We start from the raw sequence: 26938 nt of genomic DNA, 5'->3' as shown, positions 1-26938 counted from the left end.
ACATTTGGGCATACCGCTCCCTTTCCCTTTGCCTCTTTTTTTCTTTGAGATCTACAATTTGTTGTTGCGCTCCGGATGTAATTGATCCGTTGATGCCATCTAAAAAATAAAAAAGACATGTAGTTGGGAACTATCAGAAGAGACATTTACTGACACAAGTTGATAAACATTACCACTGGATGTGTTGGTGAGGTCTTGGAATGGAGTGCGCCCCCTAATTCGCTTCGAAGATGCAATATGCGAGGAAGACCTCCAGTTAAACTTTATAATTAACAGCAAAGAGGATAGAGCACTGAGGACCAACAACTCATTACAGAGCATTCACCCGAGAAAGAACACCAGGAGTGCAGGTTCAGGTACTATAGGGATTAAAAACAGCAGGGTTGAAAAAGAGAAGTAAGGGCATTACCTACCGTCTGTTAGGAGTGGGAGCTGCACGGCAGTAAGGCAACAAGAAACGGCAACTCTGAAAGGGAAAAAAGTACCAACAACAATTTTGAGATTCTACTTTAAGAAAAAAAAATGGCTCGTCTAGTCGTCGATGCTGCAAATTCTACAATCGAATTAGAACCCATAAAGTGCTGCATGTACTGTGGGACTTGGTACTTTGCTAATTAGCACCATAAAGTGCAGATTATTTACAGCCGTAAGAAAACTTCCTTCTGAAAATTTTGCAGGTTCTCTGAACTTCCTGCTGAAAACTTAGTGTTTCTATACATGTCTCAATAAGTCAGAAAGGTCAACTACAACTCAACATTTGCAGACTTGGCAAGTTTGTAAGTACATTTAAATTTTGTGACCCATTGTGTCTTGAGGCGTTCTCATTTTGTTGAACAGTCAGTTCAAGTTGAGATCAGAACTATAGATTAAGGTACTGAAGCTTATCATATCTTTGCCACAGACTATAGTAAGTATTTCTGGAGCATGGATTGTGTGTCCTGTTAGGGCAGGGAAAGGAAGACTTCTAGTTTTCTGCTTCTGCAATCAAATTATCTATTATTGATGAGTTTCTGAGTGATATGAGAAGACCACTCTACTGTGAACATTGAACAATTGTGGTTGTCTTTTTCTGTAGTCAGTTTTGTATTGGCAAATGAGCAAATATTACTGGTTCTGGTTCTATTCTTTTCCTTTTTGGAATCAGTATGAGAATTCCTTTATGTGTAATGGGCACGATACCTTTCATTTTCAACGATATCGAATATAAGTTTGCACAAGTCAAGTATAAGATAATGTTAGGAATATTTGGAAGAAAATTGACACCCATAGTGCAAAATTCCCCAGCAGACTAATCAAAGCCTTCATCTAAAAAAGGAAAACATAATGCTTTTAGTGGACACTCTCAAGTTGCATACACACATTTGTTTTAGGGAACAACAGAAGGGCAAGGCCTGACTGCACAAATTTCAACATTCACAATTGGTAGCTGATTTTCTATATAAAGGGAAAACAGTGGCCACCTCTGGCGCTCAAAATTTATAAAATTCAAATGACCTAAAAGTTTCATGTTGATTTATCGTCACCCTTCTCAGAAATGGCTGTTATTCACACTGTTTGCAATATAGGACATGAATTGTAATTGAAATCAAATTGCCTCACCTCGGAGCACCCTTTAGAAGAACAACAATAATGTCAAAAGAAAAGCATCCGGAACTGGACGTTGAACAATTGTATTCAGATCTAGCAAATTCAGTTAGGATCCAAGATGCCATGCTAAATGAGATCCAGAGAGTTCAAGATGAACTACGTTGCCTCACACACAAGTCGCATCTGGAAAAGATCTATAGCACCAGATATGGAAGCGTAGAAAGATTCGACATTTAGTGCAGAGCAAAGCATAGAAGAGGCAAAGTGCATAACAATGGTCAAAACACACAACACATAGGATTTAAGCAGCAGAGCAGACCATTGGCCCAAACACACACCAAGAGGTACTCACGTCGAAAAGCTAATCGTTGTGATTGAACCATAGCATGTTCTTGACCGAGAACACGGCTATCCAGATAGGTTTAACACTCTGCAGATGTTGTATATTTTACTCACAAGATATGCACAAGCTCCCACCCTAGCAACTGGTGGAGCTGTCATAACGAGGAGCAACAACCTCACAATGCAGTCACAATATCCACCCATACGACACTAAGATACCAGGAGCCTTAGAAGATTCACGAGAAGGACCACTTAACAATCCAAAGCTCTGATATAGCCTTAACAATATCACCAGCCGGACCTTACGCTATGCACCACTCAAGTCTTCTCATGGTCCCCATTGCCACTATCAGCCTCCGGGTGGGTACCGAACTAAGTTGGAGGGGTTAGGTCAAGTCCTGCCCATTAAGGTCATGTGGTTGTACGAATGAATACTAGGTAGGATATCACAGCGAACCGGTCCTTATACGACCGAGGCAAGTGTCTCACAACAAGAACACCAGAAAGGTGAATCTTGCTCCAAGGTAGTTTCCACCTTTGTGTGGTACCTTACTCACCCTCGTTAACAATACTCTAGAGTTTTCCAGGAACACAAGTCTTACACGCACACACACTAAGCACACGACACTTCACATTTTTGAAAAGACATGATTAACATATGTAAATAATCGGGTTCTTTCTTTTGAGCAAAGCAATCCTAAGCATACTAGTAAACAAGCATTTATCCAAACAATCATTATAGTTAATGTTAAGGACCTTATAGGGTTTCAATGGAATAAAGGTAATAATATCAAGGCATGGCATAAACAAGCTAGGTCATAACTATTCTAGCATATTCTTTAAAATCATAGCTATTAACTTAATCATGCATATCCCTATTGTTTGAAACAATGGCTCTACGAGTTGTATTTGAAAACATAGGATCAATATAATCAACGGTGTAGTGTTGGTAATATGCGCAAAAATCTAATTCCAGATTTTATACAAAGGCATATTTCACGATCTAAAAAATTTGAACATACTTCTAATCCTAGCAGCAAGCAACAGTACCAAAAATCCATCAGTTTCATCAAGAACTCACAGTCGGGTTGATGAAGAGATGAAGTTGACGATGTGTCGATTTGCTGCCGTGCAGATCGAAGATGAAGCAGTGCCGAGCGGTCGCGCAGGTGCGCTGCCCAGAAACCTTATTGCCGTCCCTCGTGCGGGCTTCACGACGGCAGAGGCTCGGAGATACCGCTCACCGTTCAACCTTGTGCACGGCAAGGAGAAGGGCCGGCAAGATCCGGCAGCACAGCACACAGGACAATGATCTGGATGGGTGGAGAAGAAAATGTGGAGCGGAGAGATCTGTCCCAAAAGCCCGGACGTCTCCAGGATTTATAGGGAAATGGCTGCTCTCTTGGAGCCGTTTTCTCTCATAAAGTTTTCACAATTGCAGCCTCCATAACTGACCAATAACCCTCAGAGTTAAGGCATTGATCGTGATTAAAACAGTTGATTATGGCATTGATCACAATTAAAAAGGGAGAGCAGCAAAAGGGCTTGCAATTTTGTGCTGCCACGCCACGCCACGGCCGCGCGTCGCAAGTCACAAGTCACGCGGATATTCACGCGAAAAATACGCGAATACGCGCGCGCGCGTGCGTGTGAATATAGCAAAGTATACTCTCTCTTTCTTATTTTCTCTATTTCAAAGAGGCCAGAGAACTCAAGTATTTAAGTTGGTCTACATCCCCTTACCTGGCAATACGGGACTAAACCTTCTTGCTTTGCATTCTCATGAATGGGCTTTAAATGGGCCGCATTCCAACATGTAGGACTTGACTTTGTTGAAGTCCTCGTCGTTCCTTCTTCAAACTCCGGATCCTCGGGGTCTTCCTCGAACACGCTTTCCTCTAACAATCGCAACAACGATAAAAACGCACACAATCAATCAAATGATTAAAATAAAAACTAAATAAATTACAAAAATTATGAAATTGATATGATTTGGTAGATCTCGAATTTAGATGAATATCGGTGGAAGAATCGTTGAAAACGAAGTTAAGACGAAGGAGAAACGGGCTTCGAAAATTTTACCGGGAGATAAAATCAGAAAAAAAGAAAAGGGAGGAATGTTCCTAGAATATTCTGGTTTTTTTAATCGGCTCAGCAGCTCGGCTAGGTGGGGCCCACCTGCTAGAGACCGCGAGAGAGGAATAAAGGAGGGAGAGGGGGAGCCGGCCTAGTTCCGTCAGGGAGAGCGAGACGACGAGAGGGAGAGAGCGAGGGGCGATGGGGCAGTGGCAGGCACATCGACAGCGCGATGGCAGAGGTCGGCGACGGGCCTTGCCGGCAGACGGACCGAGGTGGTGCCGGCAGGATCCGGTCGATGGGCAGATCTGGCCGGCGGTGAGGAAGCGAGGGCTTCAGTCGCGACGAAAAGCGGCGGCCGTCGACGAAAAGCGGTGGCCAGTGATGACGAAGGAGGCCCAGGTACGCTCCACTGGGGGGAAGAAAAGAGGAAGAGAGAGAGAAGAACGGCGGGGAGCTCACTGGCGGTGGCGGCGACACCCGGAGAGGTGGAGAGGGAGACGACAGAGGTGAGGGAGAGGGTGGTGTGGTGCGGATAGGGGTGAAATGAGCGCACTGTTCACCCCTTAAATAGGCGACGGCGGTTGCACGGGCGCGAGGGGTGGGCAGCGCAGGGCGCGAGGAGGCGCAGGGCGCAAGGACTGCTTGCACGGCGACTCAATGGCACGGCGCGGCGCGGCGCAGTGCGATGTCTGGTCATGGTGGGGGGGGGGGGAGGAGAGAGAGGGAGAGGGAGAGAGGAAGGGATTTCTTTTTCTCTGAGAAATCAAGGGTGTGACACATCAGCTCCGTATCAAGTAAATTGCAGTCTGGGATGGAGACATGGAGCAAATTGCCATGAACAAATGTTGCACAAGAAAAAACATTCATACAAGAACTCAGGGAGTAGAAACGGAGAAGCACAAACCATAGTAGAGATGACGGCGACTCTCACCACATTGCTCATGTTGGTGGCCTGGAACTGGTGGGCCGTTAGGCGTGCAGTCGGGTGGCCGAGCGGCGGTCCTCCCTAGACCGTGCAGTGTGAGGAGATGGAAGGAGGGAGAGGAGGTGTTAGGCGAAGTCGGGTGAGCAGCCGTGCGGCGTGCGGAGGCGGAGGCGGCGACGATAGCACAGGGACAGGCAGGAGTGCGGCGGCGGCGACAATGCGAGGATGGGCAGGAGCGCGACGGCGGCGGCGTGGGGACAGGCAGGAGCGTGGCTGTGGCAGCGGCAGCATGGGGATGGGGAAGATCGCGGGGATCGCGAAGGCGGGTCTCCCCAGACCGTGTAGCGTGAGGAGATGGAAGGAGGGAGAGGAGGTGTTGGATGAAGCCGGGCGAGCGGTTATGCAGCATGCGGAGGCGGAGGTGGTAGCAGCGTGGACACGAGAAGGATCGCGGAGGCGGCGTCAGCGCGGGGACGGGGAGGAGAGCGGCGCAAGCACGTGGTGGGGTACCGTGAGAAGCGGTGATCAGTTTTTAATCGCGTGAAAGGAAAACGAGGGCAGGCGATGAGGAGAATCTTTTAACTATATATCATTAGATTGTGTGTAATGTATGGTGTAAATTATTTGGTTATGTTATAACTCGTGTTTTTTATAAAGGTATAGATATAGATAGGTCAGGTGTGGAGCTTGTCGGGTTTGGTCGGGACGCATCAATTTCGCCATTCAGCCGCGAGACGGATTCTGATTCCTTCGGGTTGTGGGTGTGAACCGGAGACAGGGAGAGGACCCGCGAATCTTACGGCGCCCTTTCCTCACGTGGGGAATTCCGAATGAAAAACGTGCGTGCTTGCGCGGAAATTAACAGACGCATTTGATGGAGAGGAGATTATTGCTGCTGGCTTATTACCTTAATTACCGGCGTCAATTGTCAGGTCGGTGCCTATGCTTCATCCGTGTCATCAGCACAAATCCAACGCACATTGCCATTAGGAAAATTACATATCCCATTAGGAAAATCAAATTGCATAATGATAAACTATTAGTACTGGTTTATTGGAACTTCACTTCATAGCGTGTTATAGAGAGATTCTTTCCCCCCTACCGGGCGACACACAAAAAAAATCTAGGTAAATGTAAAACACAAATACCTTATCAAATTTCAGCTATCAATCCTCATTGGCGATCTCAAAAGATGAAAATCCTCATAGGCTCATATTAATACCAATGCCATGCATATGTTTGCTTCAAGGGACTAACCACCAGATAAAACGACTCCAAAACTGGTTGTTTAGGCGTCCACAGTGAAGAAAACGCCTACTCAATTACAACAAATACTGGTTACAGAATGAAGAAAAGGCCACTGTGAGCACTGCAATGATAAATAATTGTGGCTTTCAAGATTAACATCTTAGACCCTTCTGTTTCAACCGCTGTACACGTTTCCGGTGCCCTCGCCCCTGCTTGTGTTGCTCCCACTCGTGCGCCCCTCGAAGTACCCGGTTGTTGCATGCCTGCAACACAAGATTCAGATTCAGATTCATGCTTCGTCAATAACACATGGCGGGAAAATAAAAAAATACTCCGAGTATCAGTATTTGTTTTTTTATGAAAAGAACCAAAGAATCACAATTACCTCGCAAACATATTGAGTCCATAACTCCCTTGAAGAGATGACGGGATTTCCAGTACCATTTGAAGCATTTTTGTTTGTCCAAGTTGCACCGTCAGATAAAAATCTTTTTACAATATCCACACAAGGTTCAACAACTTTCTTGTGCCATGAGTCGCCAGTGGTACCTAGCAAAATGCGTACTAGTATCAGAGATTATGCGACCCAGAACTCTACACAAGGCTTGTGAATTTGACTATGCAACAATAAGTAAAGATGGCCTTACAATGAAATGCTTCTGTTGCATCAATGTGATGCAAATCCCACCCAAAGTCTTTACTCAGCCGATGCAGTCTCCTCCTCTAAGGAAAAATATTTACCGTGAGTCAAGTATCAACTTCTGCTCAGACAATCTTCTAATCAAAGAAAATGACATAAAAATACACTGGATGTAAAGTGCTCACTTGACGTCGAACAAGTCTGCGTGTGTTTGCCTTTAGTTGGGAAACAGCTTCATCCAACAAGCTCTTAAGTTGATCGTCATGCATATTTAACATAGATGTAGAAGAAGCCAACCTTTTGTCATCAGATTCTTTTCTTGTTAAATATAATCTGAAAAACTCATCAAATTCACGAACCCCAATGGCCTGCCGCAGTCCTTGGGTATAAACAGCATCTGGATCATATATATTGCATACTTCATCCAGCAAGCCAGCATCCATCATGCAATCGACCCTTTGGTTGACATAACTATCCAGAACTTGAAGATCAGCATCTACCCACAAGAAACAACAGTCAAATCTGGAGCGAGTAGGTCGACCCCAATTCTGTCCTGACATAACAAATGATCTCAGTTAGGACTTAGGACAAATAGAATTCATAGGAAGTCTATACTCATACAGAAAAAAAGGTGTGTTGTCAGTGCAGGTAATGGTTCACAACTTCACATTCATATCGTAAAATGGACAATGAACATGTGTATACCTGAGAGCAAGACGATGTGAAATACAAGCATTACACATTTCACAAGGACTTCTACAGATTTGATAAAAGCATTGGCCAGAAAACATGAAGAACCTATGAAAGAAATAGCAAAATATCCTCACCTTTGTGACCTCTCCTTGGAACAGATTGCTTGGTAGGGCACCTGTGGTCGCATACAACTCAAGGTAGCGTTTTATCTGCAGAATGGAATAAGAATAACACAAAACAAGTGAATGAACACCTGTACAAAAGAAACCTAAGATGGTCGACTTGTATGATGTCAGGAAAATTAGTACTTTTCTATGGTTGTTTGGATGGATCCTTTGCGCCGCGACAGGGTCAATTCCCTTCAAACGCTCATACCCGCTGCCTCCATCATCATTGGCGAGGCCTGATTAGCGTAGATGGGTGAAATGCTGTTTGAACACTGAGCTACACACGCTAAACATGAGAAACATTTAATATGATTCGATTATTCACCTGTGTCATCTAGGTGATCACTTAAAGTGCAGTCCTGCATATCTTCTGGCATGTCATCAAAGAGGAATGGGCTAACAAGAGCCTAAGATATTGTATGGGTCAAAAAGACAGGGAATCAGGTACAGCAAACATTTAAAAGAAGATAACCTTAAAAGTATTGAAATCAACATGCATCATATATGAACCTGGATATAGAAGTTTGTACCGCCGACAATAACAGGGAGGCCACCACGATCCAATATATCTTGTATAATCTGTGGCAAAACAGGAACACGCAAGCTATTAATTCACAGGTCGTCTGACCAGGTAGTCACTGAACATGACCAGCGAGAACACTGAAACTTGAAGCAGCGGCAGGATTGGCGTACTGGCACGGCATGGTCGCGGAAATCACGGCAAGTGAACTCCACGGAGGGATCAATTACACTAAGGAGATGATGAAGAACACCTGGAAACACGCAAAGCGACGCTGTTGAACTCAAACGGATGTGAGAATTTGACAGGCAAAAAACGGATGAGAGATTGAGAGAGAGAGACGGGACACTTGAGGTGGGGTTGGGGAGTTGGAGCGGGAGAGACCGTTCTGCTCGTGGAGGGGGACCTTGTTGGTGAGGACGTCGAGGCCGCGGTAGACCTGCATGGAGTCGGCGCTGAGCACCTCGATTCCCGCGAAGTGGCCCGCGAGGTCGACGGCGAGGCGCGACTTGCCGGCGCCCGTGGCGCCCATCACCACCACCACCTTCCCCCGCCCCCTCTCAGACGGCGGCGGAGAGCGGGTGGCGCCTTCCTCTCCGGCGTCAGGGATAGGGTTTGGAGGCAGCGGCGGGGCGGAAGAGGGGGAGGCGGCGAGGTGGGCCATCTCCGACAGACAGGCGGCGGATCTACTCCGGTTCTTAGCTGAATTAAGTAGCTAGCACATGAAGAAAGTGCTCAAAATTAATTGAGGCATCAGTTCTTGGTCTATATTACTATTACTGCTAGTTATAGTAGTATTTCCTAATTGATGACGTGGATTTGTCTCTGCTGTTTTACATTACAGGCTCTTAAAAAAATTGTTTTGATTCTAAAATATCGGCCTCATGTAAGGAAAACAAAATATGCTCATATGACCTCACAATCTTTTTTAAATGAAACCGAAAATAATTAGTACACCAGAACTTGCCCGTAGATCATAGCTTGACAATGCTACAACAAAACTGCAAGTGTCACAGTTTGGTCCCAAACCTGTGAATAGACCATCGTTTCCTTCTTTTTCGACAAATCATAGACCACCGTTTCACAGACAACGCATTCAGAACTAGACATGTGCATCGTACTTGTCAGTCGATCATAGCTTCACACAGACACACATCCAAAACCAGATAATACTGAATTCATATAAGCCACACGGCCTACTCTTGGGGGGACCTACACCATTTCATTTCTCTCAAGAGCTTGACTTGCTCGGTCGGAGTTGCTTTCACTTCAGGAACTGGAACACAAAACAAGTGCGGTCGCTCCAAGTTTATCACACTCTTTCTTTCACGATGGTGGTGGTCAGCCTTCTGCTGCTCCATTCCAGCACTACAGTGTCTTTGTGAACCACTTTTGAGGACCCTTCTCTAGGGAGCTCGAAACAAGACCTCAACGACTTGCATCTACTCATCCTTACCGTTCTCATCATCTTCCCCTCCGGATTCTACAAAATAACGGTATAGACTCTAGTTAGCATCTATCTTATTAAGTTAATCTTCTCTAGAAATCTTGTCGGTACTCACATTTGGGTTATCATAACCCTCTTCAGAGGCATCACAAAGATCCAGAGCCAGCTTCCGTAGTAGAGGTAACTGTAATAAAGATCAAAGTTAGTTAAAGTTAAAGCTTTCAAAACCGATAGGGCTAGAGGAATACTAATAGAGAAGAGAAGATACCTCTCTGATAGCATCATTTATGATGGCTCTTCCAATGCCTCTGCCCTGCAGTTTTCAAGTCTCAGAAGCTACTTAACCAATAACCATTGAACTTCTTAACAGAGATAGTTGTTGGCAGGAAAAAAAACACTGTCAAGTCACTCAACATTCATCATAGTAAGGTGGCAATCACCACTATTTTGAATCCACGGCGTATGTTAGATTTTGCAGTGTTGTGAATGGAGCATGAAGCAGGGCTTAATGCGAGCTTAAAATCACAGTAGCGTGCATCTCAGAAAACAGTTGCAAGTTCGCATATCACAGTGAAATGTTTGTTTTGGCAGTGGCCGAGTCAGGCACCATTCCCTCTTGGGGTAACAGGTATTAAGTCGCTTGCATCCTTTAATATGATTCTGACTTCAAAATTCTTTGTTCTTCAAAATATTTGTTTACATGTACATAATATCAAACATTTATGCTTTAAGAGTTACTAGATCATATCATCTATCTAAAGAACCTGGCTACAACGTGTTTCATACTCACTGTGTGCCGTAGTAGGACATCTTCCAAAGCTTTACAATTTAAAATAGAAGAAACCCCATCAAGTGTTATCTGACCACATTCCTGCATATTATAAAGAAACAGGACATACGTATGATATGCGTTGACAGGATGCCAATTATTTCAGCTGTAGATTAGAATTTCAAAAGTTTGCACAGTATACTATTATATCATTCAAAGTCCAATACACCTCAAAACCAAGTTTCAACCAATATGAATCATCCAGCAGTAAATGAAATACAACTGTAGAATATATGTCAATACACAAAAATGTACATGTCAACGCACAAAAAATGGAGTGGCTATCTTGTTAGTCCTATTACCCTCCCACCGAGCACATCCCAGTTAAATATGAAGCACTAAAACATAAACAAGAATTCAAATGCCTGAGATAAAAGTTTCCTTGGGCATACCTCAAGGTGTAAAAGTGTCAAGTTTGGCCACCCAGACGAAATTATCTTTTGAGAGCCTGTGGATAAAAAAAAGCTCAAATTGACAAATTCACAAGTTGGAGCCATATATTGAACTTGAAAATGAAACTTACTGGAGTCAAGGAGTTTGCAACCTGACAGCGAAAGTTCAACTAAATTACAATTCTGTGTAAGGATTGTCAAGTCATTATTCGTGATCCAGGGAGTAACCCACTCGAGCCGCAATACTCTTAATGCTGGTGCCTTTGTTTGAAAGCTAAATGAGGTTAAACGGCCAAGACAATACTTCAGGCAAAGCACCTGAAGATTTATAGCTGATTCCAATAAATTTCTTAAAACTCCATCAGATATCACCTGGATGTAGATTGCCAATTCATTAAAGGAGTGACAGGCACAAATTTTGGTTTAACATACAGATGAGTATTGGTGCAGACCTGAAACCTAAGAACCAAAGACTCGAGGAATGGGCAAATCTCAGGAAGAGCATATAGGATGTTCTCTGCTAACGTTGTGCCGAGGCCAACTGTCATCTTCCTTACTTTACTAAATGAAAGAATAATGTCTTCAATACGAATAGGGCAAAATCCCCAGCCCATTTCGACATCCTCCAAACTGCTAGTACTTGCTATCTCCTGAAGAAAATCCCCATACTTGTTACCACTCATGGGTTCTAACTCATCATGTTCAAACAGAAGATTACGACATCCAGCTGTTTTCAGACATTTCAAATTAGAATTTATTCGTACAACTGGCGCTAATGATACCATAGAAACCTGCAAGTTTATGGCCAAAAAAACACTATACATCATAATGGAACATGGTGATGGTTATATAGTGGCAGCAAGGTACAGAGGTGATGGTTCTTGCATTCAAATAAAGCAGCAGAAAAGTTCATCAAGAGAATTAAGAATTAATCAAAGGCAGCAGTGACGGTCGAAGAGAGTCACATGCTGGCCCTCGAGTCATCTCGCTGAGGCGAGTCGGGGGTGATCCTGACCTCCGCCTCCACATCTCGACAGCTTGCTCGGCACAGCAACCGCTACCATCGCTGGTGGCGCCAAGTGGCACCCGTCGCGGCATCCTTCCCCTCCTTCTCCTCTCCCTCTCCCCTCCTAGATCTGGTGGCTCTCGTGGTGATGATGGCATCTGTGCGCTGAGCGCGGTGACGGCAAGTTTGGCGCGCGGGCAACCGGATCCTTGCAGTGGCGGTCGGATCTGCGCGCCTTGCCATCGATCTGTAGGATTTGCGCAATGGCAACTAGGGTACACGATACAGGCCCCTCCCGGCTCCGGTCGAAGTCCGCGACGATGTCCACGGCGGCTCTTTCGTCATGGCAGAAGACGAGTAGATACCCGTCTTGTGGGTCATGGGCGCGGGCAATCTTTTTCCAGACACGGTCTCCCTATTCTTCGTCGACGAGGACCTCCATGTCCCACGGGGGCTTTCCTGCGCAAACATGCCGCTACTTCAGGTTCCGATGTTCCTGTCCCCTCCCGGCTGGATCTAGCCTTCTGATCCAGCCTTCTGCGGCTCAGATTTGGTCTGTGGAGGCGTGGATGAGGGCTTGGCTGGCGTGCCTAGTGGTTGTGGCCTACGCGGCGGATATCTTCTCGCGGTGCTCACCCCGTCCCTCTCGACGCTGCATCGGCTCCTCCCCTTGCCAGATTTGTCTCTCTTCCCCAGATCTGGCCCGTGGAGAGCTTTGTAGCTTCGTGTGGCTCCGAGGACGTTGTGTTTGTGAGGAGTCGGCGAGCGCTTTGTATGTGCGGCCAGTGGAGTGAGGGGCTCCGGGCGAAAGCCTTGCCCGGCTTTTAGCCGGTGCCAGCGATGGCGACGCCCTCAAGTGCTACTCTCCTCCCTTGGAGGCATTGTCATGGTGCTTCCCCCCGACCATGGGGATTCTTTGGGTGAAAACCTAGTTCCGGCTCTCCGGACAGGCGACGGTGCAGCCTTTCGACGTCGTGTCCTCTTTGGAGGCATTGCCTTGGAGGTTTCCCAACGTTTGGTGGCCGTCGGTTGGGGTCCTACGTTGGTTAGTCCGGTGGTAACGTTGCCCACACCAAGCCTAGTATAGCCAGGTGGTTGGGTAGATGTTGCAGTTTAGGGCATTTGTCGGTGCTCCGAGTCTAGTTTAGGTAGGTTGTTTACCTGATGTGCTTGTGGTTTTAGCCCGGTTTTTCCTAATTAACTGAGCGATGTATGGTTTGGCCTTGTTTCCCTTAATATGAGGCAACTTTTTAGTTTTTACATGAAATGGCAGTGCTCCTACCTTTAGTTAAAAAAAAAGAATTAAGAAGCATATACTTATATCAAGCTTTTGGAAGAATGAGATATCAGCTTAATAGATAGCAACACATGTTCCACAGTTCAGTATTTATTACTCTATGGTAAACCAGTGATAAAAACCTCATTAATCAATAATCTCTTAGCTCAGTGAAAGTTCCAATCTGAGCATTTCATCAGTCAATCAATGTAGTGTTTGATTCATTAGAAGCTCAAAACAGAAGATTACATAATTAGAATAATAAATATTTTCTCAAAAAGAAAAGGAAAAGTACCTAACAGACAAAGAAGGTGACCAGGTGCATTGAACAAAACCATGATTCAGAAAAACGTACCACGGTCTCCGAAATGTCAAGATACTCAAGACAAGAGCCAGCAAACTGGCGGAGAGCGCCATCTGTAAGTGATGTCTCCCTTAAGCACAGAAACTTTGTGGCATTTAGACTGCTCATTAGCTGAGACAAAGCAGCACAGTCAATACCTACACATAGATATAAAATTTATATTAGCCATCACACCCATTCAGCTGTAGTGGAGGCCGACTATAACCAAAGTGAATAAAACAAGTATATCATCGTACATCTGCTGTCCTAAATAAGTTATCATCTACTCAGTTGTGCACGAAGCTCAGACATGAAACAAAAGATATTATTTTTACCTTTGCATCCATCCAGATGTAATTCTTGCATATTAAATGCCATAACACGAGCATGCTCATAGTCATGGTCAGTACTGTCAGGACAGGAAGTGCATAGCGTTTGAATCGATTGATTTCCAAAAGAAGTACAAGAAAGAACCATTGAATGGACCTTTCTACACTTCAGCAGTAGGGTAGAAATACCATCATCTGTCAACATGGTGCAATTTCCAATGTTTATATAGCAGAGAGAACTTTTTAGCACAGATATCTTCAACAAGTCCACATCTGCATGCACACACAAAAAAAAAAACAAAGTTAGTAGCTTGCCGTTAAGGCAAAAACCATATGCACAACTGCGAAGCAACAGATGATAAGCACAAGATTCTTTTATTACCACTAATATCATTTCTGCCTTCCAATGTCAATCTTGATATATTTGAGAAAACTGAATTCAGTTGGCTGTCATATGATGAGCATTGTATGCAATATCTTCTCGGATTTGGTTTCACTTTGCATAGGACTTCAGAACTAGAAGATATAACTGAATGTTTGGGTGTTACAGTGCTTGTATCAACAGTCAGATCAATTTCATCAATCCATGGACATCTCAGTAACAGATATAGCAAATCATCAAATCGAAATGACAAACAATATGAAGCCCTGAATATCCTTAATTCTGGAAATGCCAACTTCAACCAGTCAATTGTTGCACCAAAATGAACATTTGGACATTTTGAAAGATCCACCATGTGTACGTTCCTAAATGACAAGGTTTTAACAGCTTTCTCTAGTTCACCATAAAGAAGAAAGCTTTGATGGTCAACCTGCGTGTATGAACTTACTATCCTTCTCTTAAATGCAGCATCCAGATCAGAAGGGAGCACAGATATGTACAAGAATGCTGTAGTTATTTGGGGACATCCTGAAAGCACTATTTTCTGCAAAATAAAATCCTCATCCGTGAAAAATATGCAAAGCGCTTGATCAGCTCTGGAAAATGAAAGTCCAGAAGCTAATTTTGCGAAGCAAGATAAGCAAGCCAATTGTCATAGCAAAAGTATCTCGGGGCACATGAAGCTTGTATAAAGATCTAGTCAACCAAAAGCTTTTCATAATATACCTTAACTATTTTCCCAGCATTTGGTCAAATTATATAAGGAGATAGTCATTCAAATTTCAAGCACAGAAATACACGAAGAGGTTGCATTAGGTTTTGTTCACTAAAAAATAGCATAGTTTTCGCAAAGCAACAAGAGCAAAAAGAAAAATCACGAATGTCATGAATTCTAGCCAGCTTAAATGTATCACGACAATATTAGACTATTAGGACAAGGAAGTGTCACCAAATGAAAACCTTAGAATATTCTGTAATTCGAATGCGATATGTCCCCAAGTTACCATCGGCAATTGCATCCAATAGAGTTTTCAAACTGTCCTTGAGCAAATTAAGAATCGCACATACAGCGTTGTTTCCAAAGTCAAACCAATGTCTTTTTGTACCTAAAAATATGATTCTCCATCATATTACTGATACAAGAAAATAAAAGTGTGGAAGATGTGTAGCTTAGACAAAGAACAAACATAAGAACTTTGTGTTATCACTTAAAATTACTGATCAAGGAGTTATACCTGTCACAAATCCCAATGGTAAAAGGCATAGCTTCACCTGCAGATATAGTTCAAACAAAAGAGATACATAAGTCAACGCAGCCAGATACTTAAAAAAAACTAATACAAATGCAGATATGGAAGGAGGCAGCATGGATTTTACGCTAATAATTACCTGGATATGTTATAAAATGGCATACCTTGTTAAGAAGGCAGAGTTCTACTGAGTTAGGGTTTGGGTCTTCACAGGGTTTCGTATTTTCTGAAACCCAATATAAAATTGCTTCACACAATTGTTTTTCACTGGACAAGGACCGCAAATCATTTTCCTTCCTAGAGGGAATCATAGCAATCAAGTTATGGAATAACACTGAAAAATGATAAGACAAACCTATCCACCGTCAGATGTGGACATTCAATGGTTGAATATAACAAATCATAAGGTATCTTATTAAATGACCTCCTGGAGATAAACTGTACCTGCATGGTTCACACAACAGTAATTCGGTAACGATACTCTGAGTACATTTCATGTCACAGAGATGCTCATTGAAGTACTATACACAATGTACACAAATTGCTAAAGTTTTTTTTTTAAAATGTTGTGAAATTCATAATGCGTGAGCATATCAAACTGAAAAAAACATATACATGCAAGGAAATAAATTATTCAAATAGCATGGACAAATGTATCATAGTATTGTAATGCAGTGTATTGTACCTACAAAATTCTGAGCTAGATATTCTTGGCATTTGTCTTGAAGAAAAGTGACACCTGCAATCATGTCCAAAGCCAGCAAACATGTTTCAAGAGTCAGCCAGATTTGGTTCAAAAGGAAGCTGCGAGAATGCCATTACCAAAGACACTCACCATGCTCTTGAGCAAAGTACCAGACTTCAATTATGAAATCCAATGGGGCTAACGGGGAGGACGTTGGAGAGCTCATGGTGCTGAACCAACTTTCACACTCCAGTAGGAGGTTCTCAACAGCAAGAAACAAAGCACCCTGAAGAATAAATGAAGTCACGGTAGTACCCACCATCTCAGTCCATACAACAAAGGCAATAGCACAAGCCTTTAATTAAGCAATGTGCATGATCTAAATGATCATCTACCTCCAGCAGCTTTCTGCTCGGCACAAGTTTACTGTTAAAAGCTCATGGAGGTGACAGCATAGACAGTAATGCATGGAATTTCTATTCGCATCACACGAAACTTCCAAAACATGGTACATGTATCAAAAGTAAGTTATTTGACCAGGCGATTATCTTGTGTAATCAACCACAACTTCAAAGTATCACTCAACTATAAACAATTGTATGCATGCCGATAAGAACAAAAAAAAAGGACTGTACATTGTACCACATGTACTGTATTCAAGAATGTATACCTCCAACAGCGGGAGAAAATTATCGTGTGTGATGGTGAAACTCTCGGGAGGCTCAAACAGATAGCGCAGGACTTGTATGGCAACCTCCAAATTGCAGCCGACCTGCACATGCTCTCTACCCGATTCACTGCACCCACAGCGTCCGTGAGAAATTTTGCCCTCTTGCGGCTAACTCGTAGCTTAAGAGCTCGGGGGCACGGGATTTTGCTGACCTGAAGCTGCCGCCGAGGAGGGCGCGGAAGTAGGAGGAGCTCTCGATTAACCTGGTTACGATTTACACACCACGGGATTAGACCAAAGGCACGAATCAGCGAGGGATTAGATCGAGCGGTAACGCGCGCGCTTGCCTGTGCCGGTCGGCTCGAACCGCTACGGTTGGGGACGGGAGGGGGTCGAGGCTGACGAGGTCGGAGACGGAGACCGGCGACGGCCGAGGCGAGGAGGGAGCGCCCTCAGCGGCGGAAAAGGATGTATCGGTGATCTCCAGAACCACCTCGTAGGCGGCGGCGGCATCTTCTCCGTCGGCGGCGAACGCCATGTCCATCAGCAGCGCATGGCGAACTCTTGGTGAGGCGGACGAGCGAGAGAGAGAGGTAGGGGAGACCCTGGGGCCACCCGTCGGTGAGAGAAGAGAGAGAGGAGAAAGCAGGCCGGCCTGATTGACTTGGGCCGCTGGGAAGGAGATGGGCTAGACCCAGACGGGGAGATTCGGCCCAAGGTGCTTTTAGGATTCAGGATTTCAATAGAGATTGATTTAGGAATTAGAGGGGAAACTAGATTTAAATTTGAATCTATTTACGCAAACTCAAACAAAACAGAAAACAACATGAACGTATTTATGCATAGTCTATATTACGGAAGGTTTTTAATCGAAGTGAATTCAAATCACACAACTCAATTTAATCTTAACCCTATTGCAATCTAGTTCTATTTAAAAAGTTTAAAATTTTAGTGACTTCTACTTCCACCAAAAAGAGGCAAAACACACGGTATTACACGTAGCAGGGCGCGGGCACAGCAGGTAGTTTTCATTAAAAAAAAAACGAGTCAACTTTTGGTGGCCCCTAATCGTAAACAAAACATAATTAATGACCATTGGATGTGATCATTGGGTCATAACGATATGTTTAATCGTCATGGACAAGAATGACTAACTATGAACAAAGATAGGAAATAATCTTGAACCAAAGCAACAGTGGATCCAAGCAAACACAACTCTAATCGAACAGAACTATTTCGATGGTATGGATTGGAACCAAAGTTGGTATCTCAAAAATAAAATTCTTATTTAAAATTTAAAACCCTGATCGAATACAATTGGATCTTATTTAAATTCAGAAGGTGAGAAATAATACCAAACCATTCGTGCAAATTAAATCAATTTGGAGTGCATTCGGCCGGGCTTGTAAATTTGTGCACTGTTAATACAACAACACCATTTATACATAAGGAGTGAACGTGCGCAATCATAAACTCAATCGGTTTACGTACGCCTTATTTCTCGTTTCATCAAACCGTCATCGATGAATATTCAACACATGCAAGTGTATAGTATGTTGATGGTATGTAATAGGGGATTATTCCTGCGTAAATGCCAGCCGCATGATCGATCGATCTAGACTTATTCCGTGTTGGTGACCATCGCAATGCCGGGTCCTCCAACGCCTGCGCCGCCGCCGCGGCCACCAAACCGTGCGACGGCACAGTCCGTCGAGAACAAGTCGGAGGACAGGTAGTTGGGCGCGCCGCCCATGACCGGCATTTTGGAGCTGACGTCGAGTTTGTTGACGTAGTCGGCGCGGTACGTCTGGCCGAGGACGCCGTGCACGTCGTCGGTGAGGTCGTAGAACTTGAAGCCGAGGTCGAGGTGTGCGAGGCTGTCATCCTCCGTGACGCCGTAGTTGTGGATCCGCGAGTCCTCCGCCGTGATGGGCACCACATTGGCCATGATGCGGAAGGCGCCCTTGAGCTCAACCACGACGGTGTTCACCTGCGCCGTCCTCGTGATGGACAGCGCCGGCACGGTGGCCGGCACCCACCTGGCACCGACAAAGGCGGGCAGGGTAACGTCCTCGTCGTCGAACGCGATGCTGAGATGGTCGGCGGCCGCGTTCCACTTGGCTGTCTTGACGGCGCCGACGGAGAGGCGGTGGTGGGCAAAGAGGATGCCGAGAGCCTGGATCCAGGTGAAGTCACGGTTCATGGCGGGATTGCGCTTGCCGATGAAGTGGGCGTTGATGTGCAGGTTGGCGTCGGAGACGATGCAGAAGTCCTGGTCCTTCTTGCCGTGGAAGTAGAAGTTGTTGCCGTCAGCGCCGGTGAAGCGCGGGTCGCCGCACGACACACCGGGGTAGAAGTCACAAACTGCATGCATGCATATATATATATATATAGGGCAGTGAGTAGCAGGTACTAAAACTGTGCATGTAGCAGTAATTTGCATGCATGTACTCACGACAGAACGTCTTGCAGACCGGGCACTGGACGACGCACTTGCGAGGGCATCGGTTGGGGCAGGTGGCCGTGCAAGTGGTCCTATTCGTCTTGGTGTTGGTGCACTTCTGGACCGTGTTGCGGCTTGCCGAGCTCACGACCACCGGTTGCGAGCTGGACTGCACGACGGCGAACGCCGCCAAGCACACCATGACCAAGCTCAAACCCAACATCGTCGCCATCTCTTGCTTGATCTCTGTTCGGAACAGACTGGCCTACCTTAAAATTGCTGGGTTCTGTGGTGGAGCTCACACTCACCTCTGCATCTTCTTATATAATAACGCATGCAGCATGCATGCATGTGGATGTGGCATCTGGGTTGGCCCTCACCGGTGAAGGTGTGGCTGCATGCTAGCGATCGAGAGCCGTTGACATTGACATTGCAGATGCCTAGCTTGAGTCCCGGCTCAGCAAATGCATGTCTTTCCCTTGATAATGCAGTAGAGTGAATAGATGGCACAAGCAATTAACATATATCTATCCTAATAAACAACGAGCGCTTGCGATGACGGCCGAGATGCCCAACTCGTTGACCTGGCGTGGCGTGCACTGAAGAACTGGCCGGCTAGTAGGCTAGCAAACGTGGTAAGAAAAGAAGTTTGAAGTGCATGCATGCCTGTTGTTTAACCAATTAACCTTCGGGTGAGAAGGGCGTTTCTAACGGTGCATATGCACACACCTTCGGGTGAGAGTCCCCGCGGGGGAATGCTTCCCCATCCTTATCCCTAATTAACTATTGAGAGAAGTTTTTTTATCTTCATCTCTGTGAATATAAAAATGTAAAATTAAATCATGATTGATTATTTCTATATATTAACGATGTGTTTTAGTATAAATAAGTAATTTATTGATGCATACGAGGATAATTAATACAAGATGAGTTAAATATCGTAGGTTAGGAAAAAAAGTAATTTATTATTTCTCCTACGTAATATTATATTTGTACATTTATAAATACTAAAAAAATATGTATATATGTGATATCGGGGATATACGTAATGTAATGTTTGTACATTTATAAATACTATATATATATATATATATATATATATATATATATGTGATATCGAGGATATACATAATGTAATGTTTGTACATTTATATATAGCGGGGAGCGGGAGCGCCTTTCCTTCTCCGTACTCATATAAATTCGCAGAGATCAAATTTTCTCGTACTATCTTCTAATAAGGGAATTTTCCATAGCTTACCATGGAAGCGGAGCCCATTACTATCCCTAGGTGAGAAGAGCATTTCCCCTAGATGCCTGTTGCATGATTCGCGATCTCAACCTGTTGAGAAGAGATACAAGAAGGATGTGAAGAAAGAATGCTAGTACCATAACAGCATGCATGCATGACACTCTAGCAAGTAAACCTATCGCAATTTCGTCCATGAACGAAGGGACTTCGATAGGTTGCAATTGGTTTGCTCATATGTCTTGTTGTTCGTATGAACCATATACGTAGACTGAGAGCAAGTAGATTGAGTGTATGCAAGAGTATTGAAAATGAGAGTTTTTAGTTGGTTGTATCTGTTTGGACAGGTTGAGCTGAGTTTCTATTTGGTTGACTAAATCTGAGGTCATATGAGCGAATGCAATAGCTGAGATTGTGATTGGTTGCTCGTATGTAAATGATTTTGTGACACTGACAAGTGGGTCCATCTGCATGAGCGCATTGCAAAAGGTCTCTACATCAGAATGGTTGGTCGACATCATCCTAACTGTCGGCCATTATGGGTGTGTTTGTTCTTTGGATAGGTTTTCATACAACTGCATCATATAGTTTGGTTAAGTGAAAGTGGACTGAGAGAAATTATATTTGTTAAAAATAAAAGTGTTTGATTGGTTGTATCTATCTAAACAGACTAAGTAAGAGTTTCTATTGATTGACCAAATCTGAGGTCGCATGAGTGAATACAAGAGTTAGGATTGTGATTGTTTACTCGTATGAAGATGATTTTGTAACACTGATAAGTGGACCTACTTGCATGAGTAGATACAACAGCCTATATCTGCCGAGCTACACTACTACAGAACATGCTATCACTGCCGGTTTTAGAACCGGCAGTGAATAAGCGATAGTGATTATCATGGATTATCATTGTCGGCTTCAAAATCGGTAGTAATAGTAACTATCATTACCGGTTCATGTTTTGAAGTGGTAGTAATAATCCATCCACATATGTAAAAAATACTCTACCGTGAACTCTTCGGGATGGGGATCTGTCTCAAGTTTGACCCCATACCGAAATGTTTGTGGTAGAGTATTTTATATCTAAATATAAATTCGCAACAGAATCTTAATCAGCATAAATGTGTCCTATGGTGCAAAACTGCTCCTAGCTCCTAGCTCCTGGTGGTAAAGTGGTTTTGCACCGTAAGACACACTGATCCTCATACTCAAACTTGATCCTAATTTGAAACTAAAATCTTCTTGAAACCACAATGACATAGAAACGGATGTTATAAAACTGTTGTACCAGAAGCTCTCTGGCTTGGTATCTAGTATTGTAGTATTGCACCATACGTCGAAGAACTATTGGTACAACAGTATCACAACATCTGTTTTATATCTTGCGTTATCCGAGTGGCAATAGTAAAATACAATTATGTTGAACCAAATGTGTTTTCTACCACTCATTCATATCTGCCTAGTGCCGCAATCTTGAACATTCAACTTGCCACTCATTTAGTTAGGGAGATGGGGAGACGAGCTCGGCAGATGAGGAGATGGGGGCAACAGGATCGGGAGATGTGGCAACAGGCTTGGGAGATAAGGAGATGGCTTAGGCTCGGGAGACGACTCAATCTCAGGGAAACGAGGGCGGATGCGAGATCAACAATAGGCTCGGAAGACATGGAAGATGGACCCAAGGGTTAGAGATGGTTGAAGTGGCGATGGTGGTCATCGCACCACTTCGACCGCCACTGCCCCTCGAGATCGATTTCTAGAGATGAGAGCGAAGTGAGATGGTGAGTAGACTGAGGGAGACATGCTAATTTATAGAAGGATTATCATTATCGATTCGTATTTTGAACCGACAGTGAAGTATCACTGCCGATTCTTAATAATCCATGATTAGATCTGTTGGTTCAGCTTATACCTTATCACTACTAATTATTTTTGAACCGACAGTGAACGAGGGAGCAGGGATGACCCTTTTGTAGTAGTGCCAGACTAAACATGTATATTTGTATCTATCAAGCCAGACTAGAATAGTGGATGTGGCCAACCAAACACATTTCTTCCTAATATTATACATATCCACACGAGCCATACTGGGCAAATTTAGTCAATCAAACACACCCTATATAACCTCACCGACACCGAGGGCCATTCTATTTCACCGTCGTCCTTGCTAGGTTAGGTTTCTAGCAGTGGGGCCCTGAAATGAGGCTGTCGGTTTGTAAGGAATTGACACTACCCTAGAACAGGTATTTACGGACATATTTTAAACCCTATAATAGACGGTTATAAGTTCTGTCTCTGCAAAAATTTATGTGATATCGAGCTTATTACAGACGGTTTTAGAACCGTCTGCAATAAACTTACACACAGATGGATTTCCTAGATACTTACACACAGATGAATTTTCTATATAACCGTCTATGTATAGTAAAAGTCATAGATGGTGTTTGTTTAAACCTGTCTGTGAGTACTGAGAGTCACAGGCAGGTTTTGTTTGAACCCGTCTGTATTAATTATTACAAAAGTATATTTTTTAAAATCGCCTATCTTAGACATGAAGCAAATTCGCTTATAGGAGGAAAGTGGTCACACAAATATATACTTTATGATTCTTGAATTAAACACATTGACACATTATTCATAACACAAAACATATGCATTTACATATCATAAAGTTTAAGAACATCACACATTATTCAAAACACATAAACCTAACTAGCTATATATTATTGGTCGATCGACACCATATTCCAAAATGATGAAATGATTGATATCATGGCGATACCGTATTCAAAAAGATAAAAAGTGATCGACAAACTTGGGTAAATCGACGCTATCTATCAAAAAGATGAGATAATAGACATCATCTCAGCCTCATGCGTTTCAGCACAATATCAACCCAAGCATCATCTTCAATTAGCAGCTCGCAGTCATCCAAATCTGGCTGCACCTTGACTATCTCATGCATGAGCCAGAAGCAGATTGCGTTGTTGCCAAACAACTAGCCATGGTTCAACAAAAATGGGCATTCAAGCATGCCTTGCAATTGATGGAAATATTTCCATTCTAACGAACAGTAACGGAGAAATTTCCATTCGGTAGAACGAAATAAAGAACGTGGTTGACGGTGTACACATGGTCAACGGAGGGTTTTTTTTTTTACAATAGCGAAGAAAACAAAGTGCACCGAGCCGAAGTCGACGCCAAGCATCCATGCCGTCGACGCCGCCATAGGGACAACCACATCCTGCCACCTTCTGATTGCCGTGAATTGCACCATCGCACATCTATGACGGAAATAAGATTGTGCCATTAGTTGCACATATCGAAGCAATGAAAACCTAACAAACTCAAACTAAACTGCGAAGGGAACCATATGATAGTCACCTTAGTGCAGTGAAAGGGATTTGACCCCCGTCAAGATCTCGTTTCTCTGACGCTGATGACAAGTGAGGACGCTTCTCAGTGCAGTGGAACACTTGGATATTGCGAGTTATGAAGAAAAATACTCCTCGTCGCTTTATATTGAGGGGAGACGATGGGTTGTCCGTGTGGGAAGCCAAAAGAGCATGAGGAGATGAGTGGGTTGTGTGTGTGGGAAGCCAAAAGAGCCTGGGGAGACGAACAATCAAATTTGAAAACGTTCGTGGGTCTTTAAATGCAGATCAGTGTTTATAAAATCTGTCTATGTTTACTGAAATAGATATAGATGGATCTAACAAGAAATCATCTGTGATAATATCACTAAAAGGATAATGATGTCGTCTAGAGGGGGTGAATAAGTGTTTTTACAAAAATTCATCCTATTTTACTGTTAGCCTAAACTTGTAGTGAAAAATAAATTAACAGATTTTTCACAAGTAAAAATCATAAATATACTAGGCTCAAGTAGTGCACAAGCACCCTAAATAAGTGTAAAAGTTGCAATCCTAGAATGACAAAGATTATTCAAAACTAACAAAAGATATGCAAGAAAACTTTAGTTGAAAATCCTGAAAATATTGATCATCGGAGGTTCCAAGTTCAATCCGGAACCACCGGGTTCAGATCTGATTATACAGAATCCGGAACTTCTAGGTTAAATCCAGAACTTCCAGGTTCAATAGAGAATGAACTGAAAACTGAAATTAAAGGACACCTAAGTAGTTCTAGCTCAAACCAAATGAAGTCGTGTGTTCAAATAATGATTCTAAGTAGATCAACAAAGGACTTACAATCAATTTCACACGAGCAAGTAGATCGAGCAATATGCATAAGTAGTGAGCAATAACTCAAGAACAAGGATATAAGAGAGTAGATACAAGATTTGTTTTTTGAAATTCGTATACCGCCTTTAGAGGTTCCTACGTCTTCGTTGAAGAGCTCGGTCACACTTGAGCCGGGCCTCTCTCAACCATTTTCCTCTCCAAACTAGGTCATACTTGAGCTAAACCCGGAGTATCCGGGTTAGCCCGGAACATCCGAGTTTAGCATAGCTGGACTTTTGAAAATAACGATAACTTTTGATCCCAAAGTCTGATTTCGGCGATTTTGGACTCTACGGAAAGCTTATTCAGAGGGCTACACATCCCAGCTAAATTCATGATCTCAAAAACATTTGATAAAGCTAGGAGCATACCAAAACCCAATTCTGACACTTTCGTCATTGGATTCCTAAATCGAACTCTCACTTTGGGTTGATTAGAAACTCTTGAGCACTGAGACATGACAAATAGCTCTACGTTACATCCCTCTTAATAGTGCGGATACCAATACTCAAATTCAAATGTAAAACTCGTTTGAACCAATTTGAGCCTTTGAAAACCTTCAAGTACCACTTTTTTCTTTCAAACCTTGAGGATTGCCAACTTCTATAGCGTATTCACTCCATCTCTTCTTGATTCTTCATGTGACTTATGTGAATAGCCCATAGCTTCCCATGACTTCGCACGGTATTGACGCAAACCATTCACTTGCTATTTACCACCGTCTTGGTCCTTCAGCATCAAGTCATTTGCTTGTCCTTCACCACCGGATTGTCTATCGCAGCCGAGTCTTGTTTGCCCTTCAACGTTTTACCATAGAAAACTATTTTGTATCCAATATTTTTGATAAATTTACTTTATCATATATGGAGTCCAATCTTATTCTTCAGTCTTAGTATATATAATATCTCAATTTAACTCATGCCTTCTTATGGATCCTAACCCCCAACTCACTCTCATGCACAAAGCACATGTGTTAGTACATAAAATTTCATTGACAACTTTATACCTTTAGTTACTTGATCTCCACAAGTTATTTAGCCTTCATGATTCAAGCTTCTTCTTCTTCTTATGAGTATCACTAAGATCTCAATGACTTTGATGTAATTCTTTGAACTCATGACATTTCTCAATGAATCCATACTTCATTACTTATGCACCTCCTAGGGAATACCCTAATAACAATTCTGAATATAATTGTTAGTCCATATGTATTATCATTATGTTAACTGAGCATCACCTATAGCTTATTTATCTTGATGCATATCTCTTATCCATATATTATCTATGGAACGGCATACTAACAATTCTCAGTAACATTATTAGTCCATATGTATTGTCATTAATTACTAAAACAACACTTAGTGGCTAGATACACTTTCAATCACAAATAGTTGTGACTGTATAATACAAATAGACGGATTAATAAAAATCATTTATGGTTCATTCACATCTAAATATTTATCTTGTATAGACATATCTATCTTAACACTTATATGAAAATATTTTATCTAAGAAACTATATGCGATATATATCTGGTTTCAATTAATGATTCTGTGTACCTTGAAGGCCGTCGTTGCTCATGTCACGCCCGGTGGCTGGCGTCGCTGTTGATCGGTCACAGAATCTGCATGCATGATGCCTCGATGGCAGCCGCCCCGCGACTGCGAGTGCTCCGATCTGAAGTACCTCGAGATGATGTTGACCTAACCAACATGTACCTACGTAACTTTCGCCTGAATTCTTTCCTGACCAAGCAGCGTAACTCAGCTGGTACGTTAACTCTTTCTTAACTAATTATTTAGAGCTAGCTGGAATTAAGTCTAAAAGTTTAAGCTCATACTTTAAATACCATATACACAGAGGAGTTAGATCGATCGAGAAGCTAGCTAGCTAGTATGTAGCTACTGCATTAGGTCGATCGAGATCAACTCAGCTCCCTTAATCTGGGCTCTACTTTATGGAGTAGTTAGGAATGCATGGTAACATGCATGCTTTCGTAGCGTAGCAAGCGTACGTGTTACTCCTAGCTACTTACATTTGAGTCGTATTAGTCGTGTCACTTTGTCCCCTCCTACGCGACTTCCCAGGCAAGGCACTGAATTGACCTCGATCCACTTCTAAGCTAGCAGGCTGCCCTCCGATGCTCAAAGTCAAGTCTCTGCGGTGCCATCCATCTCCCATAAGAACCCCTCATCTC

The 26938-nt window shown here is 43.2% G+C and overlaps 2 protein-coding genes across 2 annotated transcripts; both read right to left on the bottom strand.

Annotated features, from left to right (window-relative positions):
* Positions 1-6114: 6114 nt before the first annotated feature.
* LOC133908343 (BTB/POZ domain-containing protein FBL11-like) lies at positions 6115-17415 on the bottom strand. Its single transcript, XM_062350327.1, has 29 exons — positions 17158-17415; positions 17023-17073; positions 16811-16937; positions 16291-16426; positions 16145-16194; positions 15811-15899; positions 15620-15722; positions 15441-15477; positions 15166-15311; positions 14206-14749; positions 13830-14096; positions 13507-13652; positions 11322-11660; positions 11001-11241; positions 10870-10925; positions 10439-10519; positions 9917-9961; positions 9764-9832; positions 9517-9684; positions 8586-8916; positions 8375-8454; positions 8192-8260; positions 8007-8088; positions 7823-7917; positions 7649-7723; positions 7007-7369; positions 6829-6904; positions 6567-6730; positions 6115-6444 (listed from the first exon to the last, which is right to left on the bottom strand). The coding sequence occupies exons 1-29, from the start codon at positions 17352-17354 to the stop codon at positions 6334-6336; spliced, it is 4338 nt and encodes a 1445-aa protein (XP_062206311.1). The 5' UTR covers positions 17355-17415; the 3' UTR covers positions 6115-6333.
* A 691-nt stretch (positions 17416-18106) lies between these two features.
* LOC133910264 (uncharacterized) lies at positions 18107-19561 on the bottom strand. Its single transcript, XM_062352778.1, has 2 exons — positions 19266-19561; positions 18107-19174 (listed from the first exon to the last, which is right to left on the bottom strand). The coding sequence occupies exons 1-2, from the start codon at positions 19483-19485 to the stop codon at positions 18432-18434; spliced, it is 963 nt and encodes a 320-aa protein (XP_062208762.1). The 5' UTR covers positions 19486-19561; the 3' UTR covers positions 18107-18431.
* Between the last annotated feature and the right edge of the window lie 7377 nt (positions 19562-26938).

The sequence above is a fragment of the Phragmites australis genome, chromosome 2 (genome assembly GCF_958298935.1).
Source record: "Phragmites australis chromosome 2, lpPhrAust1.1, whole genome shotgun sequence".
NCBI lineage: Eukaryota > Viridiplantae > Streptophyta > Magnoliopsida > Poales > Poaceae > Phragmites > Phragmites australis.
The sequence above is the reverse complement of the archived record's forward strand: the minus strand, read 5'-3'. Positions and strand labels throughout refer to the sequence as shown.